We start from the raw sequence: 6883 nt of genomic DNA, 5'->3' as shown, positions 1-6883 counted from the left end.
TGAAGTGCTTTATTGATTAAAAATTCTGTTTTTCTTCAAGAGACCTTGGACGGCATGGGAAAGGCCCAGCGTACAGCTTTCTCAGTAAACTGTACAACCATGTGTCCCAGTTGATGAAGCAGGTAGAATAAGTTAACACACTAAATGAAACATTAAGCTGTATTGGGACAAAGTCTAAATGATGTAATTACCATTTTCAGAACTACACTGAAGACAATCAAACGCAAGGGATCATGGAAAAAAGTCAATGGGACCTGAAAATGATTTGTTTTGCACGAAGGCGTCTCACTAGACTAGATGACTTTGTGCAGATATATCAAAAGAAACATGATGCTCTTCTCCGAGAATATGGCGATGTAGGGAAACAAAGGAAGGAGGTGAGGTTTAAATAGGAGAAGTAAAAGTTCGGGACAGATTTTGTGCGTTTTTTTTTCACAACGAAAGTCATTCGTACATATTTCTCAAATATGTAATGCATATTCTCATTCCCATTTGAAATTGTCAGTTTTTTGTGCATACTTACTCTAAAATGTCTTTGTTACTGTCTTGTGACTATGTGTTATTTAAAAAAAACTTTTTCAGAACTGCATTGCAAGTGGTCAGAATGACATTTCTGATGTGATAAATCAAGGAGATTGTTTGAGTAACAACTGTAATTCAACAAAAGACAGGAAGCATTAAGCATTTTATGGTCCAATAAATGTGGGATTACAGTCAATGTCCTTGACATTTTGCATGTTTGTAATCTTTTGTAAATGAATATCTGATCTATAAATTATTTGTATTTATATCAAAATGATACTTTTCAGTCTTACTGAGTGGAGGCCGAGAAGTGGAAGAAAAAAAAGTAGAAAGCAAGCACACCATTGGTTTTCTTGTGACATTACCAATAAGTTTGATGTGTCACATGGCCCTCTTCCTATTGAAAAAAAAAAAAAAAAAGTTGTATCCAAGATGGCCGACTTCTAAATGGCCGCCATGGTCACCACCCATCTTGAGGAGTTTGCCCCCTCACATATACTAATGTGCCACAAACAGGACTTTACAGTTTTTCTCAAATGTTAAAACACAAAAGCCAATCCTGTAACCCAAATGACCAGTAGTCTAAACACATTTACTAAATGTAGCCACCATATTCCAGTACCATAAACACGTCACATGAAGACACAATTCACAAAACACAACCCTCTGTACTCATAAATCCAAACACATTTGTCCTTGCTAAAACACATGTTGCAAAACAACTCTGCTCATATTCTCAAATGAAAGCCCATGTGATGCAAAATGCTTGCCACAGTCACCAATCTTTGAACACAGGGAACACACCTGGCGTCAGTCACTACACACAACGACTCAAAATTGAAGACACCTGTTGCTAATGATGTGACCCCACCTATAAAAGCATAGTTTGGTGAAGATGCCAAACAATCACAATGGATGAAGGCATTCGAGCGTGTGGAAGGAGAAGAGCTGCAGGCCAAAGAGGAAGAGGCTTTGAGATCAGAGGAGGAAGTGGTGAAGGCCTAAGAAGAAGAGGAGTTCGGAGTAGAGGAGGAAGAGAAGGAGGCCAACAAGAGAGAGGAGAAGGTCCAGGTGGGAGAAGAAGACAACCTCGCACCATCATAACAGATGATATGCGAGCAACAGTAATTGATCATGTCATTGTCCATGGCATGACAATGGCTGAAGCGGGACGAAGAGTACATCCAAACCTGAGTAGGTTCACCGTGGCCACCATTATCAAGGCATTTAGACAACACAACAGGTATAGTACGCTATTGCTTTCTTTGTCACACTACAGTTTTACAGGCCTGTGAAAGTGGTCTGTTACTTTACATGTAGTTTTACATATAAATCAGTCAATTGACAACACATGTTTCTTTCTTTAGAGCTGAAAGAATGCCACATAGAGGTGGGAGGGTTGCCATATTCACAGCGGCACAAGAAACCCTCATTGCAGATATGGTCCATGAGAACAACTGCATTAGACTCCGAGAGATCAGAGACAAAGTCATTGCAGATAATGTAAACTTTGAGAACATTGATGCTGTCAGCGTGTCCACAATAGACCGAGTTCTCCGGCACCAACAGATGAGGATGAAACAGGTCTACAGGGTTCCCTTTGAGCGCAACTCTGCGCGACACATAGAACGTTACGAGTATGTGCAAGTACGTATACATCCATGTCCACAGTACAGTTAGTGGACATACTGTGTTGCTTAGTGGCCTACATTACTTCTGGACAATACTGCGCTACCTGATTGACCGTTCTGAACACCTGTACGCTTTTCCATGTTCACAGAGGATAATGCAGTTGGACGCGATGGCCAGACCTCATGAGTACCTCTTCCTGGATGAGGCTGGCTTCAACCTCCAGAAACGAAGGCGAAGAGGCCGTAACATCATTGGCCAAAGAGCCATCACTGAGGTTCCTGGCCAACGGGGGGGTAATATTACTCTTTGTGCAGCTATGGGTACGGAGTGGCTTGTCCACCGGCATGCTGTCCTTGGGTCTTACAACACCCAACGTCTCCTCACCTTCCTAGAGGAGCTAAAAGACATCCTCCTGGACCGTCAACAACACACCATCCTAGGCTAGCACATCACATGTATGTGATCATTTGGGACAACGTCCGCTTCCACAAAACACACCAAATCAGAGAGTGGTTCACCACCAACAGTGACCACTTTTTAAACATCTGTCTGCCACCCTACTCCCCTTTCCTGAACCCTATAGAGGAGTTCTTCTCATCATGGAGATGGAAGGTGTATGACAGACAGCCATACACAAGAGAGAACCTCGTACGGGCAATCCGGTTGTTCAGTGATGACGCGACGAATCCTACTTCCGGGTCTAAAGTAGTCTGCGTTTAATATGGCTTTTGTGTTGTTAACATGTTTAATGTTATGTATTTTCTTCTATTTGATCTCAAAAAGCTCCTAAAACAGTCAGTGATCACTGTTGACCTCCCTCGGCTTTTATTACCGCTAATCATTTATTTAAGCTCAGTTTTTAAAACCTTAGGATGTAACTACAGCCCAGCCCATGCAGCAGTATATGAATGACTAACCTCGTATTGTGGATGGATTATCTCAGTTGTTCTCCTGGCTGAAGTTTGGTCCTTTTACAGCATCCTGCCATGCGATTACATTTGTTCCTGACCACCGAGAACACTCACGTTAACTTTTATCGAGTGGAAAAAAAGTTAGCTTGTTTATATTATGCTAACATAGCTGTGTCGCTAGCTGTCACGTAGCACATCATTATATACCAGCTAGCCCAACTTCAGTAATCCTACAAACGTCACTGCTGTTTAGTTTTCTGTCTTCATTTATGTTGGAAGTGATAACAGAGCTGTACGTTTTAATTTGTTTCCAAAACCCCGCAGTCAGGACATGCTATATTGTATTTAGATAGCAGGGAGTTAGCTCGCTAGCTTCTAACTTCTAACTCCGTTAAATGTCATAAATTCCGTTTTCATGGATGCCTGGATGTTAAACTCAATTGTTACACCTGGTAGAGCAGAAGGCTGATCATTTTATTAAAGATGAAAGACTTTAGACAGTTTTTCAACTCTCAGTAATGCCACAGTGATCATTTGATATATGGACCTGCAGCAGAGTTTAGACCCAGACACGGCTAATGACGTCAGACTGAACAACCGGATGGAGCTGGCCTGTGCTGACATCCCAGTGGAGAAGGGTCTGGCTGCAGCCACTGTGGAGCTCCACACTAACCGGAAGCACGTGACCTCCACAGTAGCCGGAAGCACGTGACCTCCACAGTAGCCGGAAGCACGTGACCTCCACAGTAGCCGGAAGCACGTGACCTCCACAGTAGCCGTAAACACGCATGGATACCGTGGAAGTCTTGCAAGTTGATCGCAAAGGTTAGTTAAGTCTTTCTTATATAAATTTGCCGTTAGTGATTTCATAATTCTAGGAATCGTCTAGTTTTCTTACAATGATCATGTTGCCACTTTTTTTGCGTTACAACAACATTCCTCCTTATTTTAATGTTTTTCATCGTGCTCCATGGCAGAGAAACACACATATGCTTTTTCCTGGGCCTGGTTTAAGTAAGAGAGCTGGATTAACGGCTTCTGTGGGCGAGAAGAAGCAAAAACCACATTTTGCATTAGAGTATGATTTATTGTTGGCGTCAGAGATGCAAAATAACGAATACTTCAATACTGTACTTAAGTAGAATTTTCTGGTATCTTTACTTTACTGCTGTACTTTTTTGTGCCTACTGTATACTTCTTTATACTTCTACTTCTCACATTTTAGCACGCGTATCTGTACTTTGTAATCCGTACATTTGTAAATCAGCCCCCCGCACGCGTGCTTTGGACGTAAGATTACTTCAAAATTTTGTACATAAATTATATTTTAGACCCTGTACTTCTTACTTCCACTTGACTAAAAAGTCGAGTCAGTGCTTTTTAAACAGAGGTATCTAAACTGTAGTAAGGAACGTGTGTACTTGTGACACCTTTGGTTAGCGTCAACACTGTAAATTTCGTCACAAACAGATTTATATATTTCTCAATACTTCTATTCGCCATTCTTTTCTGTACAGCTTTTTTATTGCCCAGATTTTAGTTAGCCTCTGTTCAATTGACTGTTATATGTCAATAGAAACATGTCTCACAAATTAAAGTGTCTTGTAAAATATTTGTGGGGTTTTTTTTTTCAATAATTTTCTTCCCAAATCTATTACATGCCAACTGTAAATTGTTATTTCTGCTAAAACCTTAACTTAAATGTATATATGGTGTTTATCTGTTTCTCTCTGTTTTAGATGCACACATCAATCTGGAATTCGGGCTTAAAGCCAGAACTGCAGGAATGCAACACGTGTTGCAGAGGACTCTTTCACTGCCCTCTGTGCCCCACTTTCAGCCCTACTGTCAGATGCTCCTCAATCTTTGCCCTAAGTGTGCATATAAAAAAATGCTTTGACTTTCAAAGGTATGTTTGTATTAAATATACTTTATAGTTATAAATATGCACTTTTTTAAGCACTTCTGCAGTATCTTTGTTGACTTAAAAGTTACTGTTGATATTGTACAGTTCAGTGCATTCATCTGCAACAAAAATAGTGTTTTTATAAAATATTTTTATTTACTTTTCACCACTTTTCTTGACATAACTTTTGTGATCCATACCATTTTGCTTTCATTATTGAGGTTGGCTTGGATGTTTTTGTTAACATGTACAATCTGATTGTTAGACAAATTGATTGCATTCTATACAACTACATTTAAATTACATCTGTTTGTTTTTTTCCTCTTATAGATAAAATGATATGCCGGTGCAGGCTGCCTTGTAGGACAACAGGACACTTTCACTGCCCTGTCTGTAAGATTACAATCATACGGCGTGGGGATATGGCAAGGCATTTATTGTCTTGTCAGCATTCTTCAATGCCAAGTCAGCCACCATTATCAGGACTGCTCCCCGCTGAACTCTCCGAGGAGACCCGTATTCCTCTGGCAGTACTCTTCGAGGAGCCCCGTCTCCCCCCCAAGGTTTTGTCTTCGGTATCTGAACCATTTTCTGAGTCTTTGTTAGAACATTCATATGCTCTACCCTCTGTGTTCAATAAAACTGCAGCTGATGGAAAGTCCATGAAAATGACATGCCCTCACTGTGGCCTTACTCTTTGTAGCTCTGGCAAGCTATTTGCACACTGGAGAGAGGAAGCCAAAGCTGTGCTTGAAGGACAACACGTGCCCATTTTCAGACTGAAAAAGCGCAAGTTCCAGGAAGTCAGTCAGGTCAGTATTCACTCTAAACAGTAGTGTAATTACATGGTTAGTGAAATTTGAATAACTGTTAAACTGTTCTGCAACAGAGAAATAACTATGTTTTTATCCCCGTTTGCCTGACACAGGAGCCAGCAGTTGTTGAAGATCTGCGTCCTGCTGTGCACTGGGCTGTCCAAAATGCACCTTTCTGTGGACATGTAACAATGCCCAAATATGTGTCCTTAAATCAAGGGGACCAGCAGAGGGTCTTAATAGACATGTCAGAGGAAGAAGACACTGGAGCAAGGGACTTGTTCCTCTTTGTTTTTCCAGTTTGCAAAGGACATGGAGCTCTTTTTGAAAGCATGTGCTGATGATCAGGGGCTAAGGGTCAGTGCTATGTTTGACATGTAATGGACAAATGAAGGCACTGGCTGTGTTTGTTTAATATGTTGTTGTTGTTGTTGTTTTGTTTTTGCATAGTACAAAATTCCAATTAAACTTATTTCAAAATGTTGTTCACTTGATTCTGTGTCCATACTTATAATAAAGGATTACAGTGAAACAGCATTAAATGTAACAGCATTTTTTTTTTTTTTTTTTTAAACTTGTAATTTCAAAATAAAAAGCTTATTGTTGATATTAACAGTAAAGAATTGTAATCAATAATATTATACATTTTAAACATTAACACTCTGGGCTCTATCCTGGCCATTTGTGGACACTTCACTTATTTTTTTTTTTTGACTACTGCAGTGGACCAAAAGAATGACACGGGTTTGATCTTAAGGATCTAATAGTTGTGTGTGTTGTGCATGACATTGCCACACAAATATGTATTTGCAAGATAGAGTAGAATAAATTATGACGCATGAAATATTACACAGGCTGCAGTGACTTTCTGTTGATACAGACTGAGCTTTGAAGCACCTGCTAAAAACACTTTTACTCTTGTACATTTCATAACAAGACACCATAGCAGAAATATTAACAAAATATATATTATTAAAAAATTCAAAGCTGCACATACAGCAACAAACACAGTTAGTAAATGTGTCCTGGAGTTTATGCAGGTGCAGAAAGTGCTGCTGCTGTAAGTCAGCCTAACAGCTTCCAGATCACTTATTTTT

At 40.0% G+C, this 6883-nt stretch overlaps 1 protein-coding gene and 1 long non-coding RNA gene across 2 annotated transcripts; both read left to right on the top strand.

Annotated features, from left to right (window-relative positions):
* Positions 1-1281: 1281 nt before the first annotated feature.
* LOC113029843 (uncharacterized) lies at positions 1282-2599 on the top strand. The gene is made up of 3 exons (XM_026180874.1): positions 1282-1765; positions 1890-2169; positions 2303-2599. Exons 1-3 carry the CDS (start codon positions 1434-1436, stop codon positions 2597-2599), a joined length of 909 nt encoding a protein of 302 aa, XP_026036659.1. The 5' UTR covers positions 1282-1433.
* A 2345-nt stretch (positions 2600-4944) lies between these two features.
* On the top strand, positions 4945-6204 carry LOC113029738 (uncharacterized). The gene is made up of 4 exons (XR_003273486.1): positions 4945-4974; positions 5302-5546; positions 5675-5783; positions 5900-6204. It is a non-coding gene; the product is annotated as an uncharacterized LOC113029738 (long non-coding RNA).
* The last annotated feature ends 679 nt before the right edge of the window (positions 6205-6883 follow it).

The sequence above is a fragment of the Astatotilapia calliptera genome, chromosome 9, assembly GCF_900246225.1.
Source record: "Astatotilapia calliptera chromosome 9, fAstCal1.2, whole genome shotgun sequence".
Classification (NCBI taxonomy): domain Eukaryota; kingdom Metazoa; phylum Chordata; class Actinopteri; order Cichliformes; family Cichlidae; genus Astatotilapia; species Astatotilapia calliptera.
This window is presented reverse-complemented; position numbering and strand designations above follow the sequence as displayed.

Bases quoted from the DNA above. Each gene is read 5' to 3' on its own strand.
- LOC113029843 (XM_026180874.1), top strand. From the start codon at position 1,434: ATGGATGAAGGCATTCGAGCGTGTGGAAGGAGAAGAGCTGCAGGCCAA. The intron at 1,766-1,889 runs GTATAGTACGCT...TTCTTTCTTTAG, and splicing joins GCATTTAGACAACACAACAG to AGCTGAAAGAATGCCACATA. The intron at 2,170-2,302 runs GTACGTATACAT...CCATGTTCACAG, and splicing joins AACGTTACGAGTATGTGCAA to AGGATAATGCAGTTGGACGC.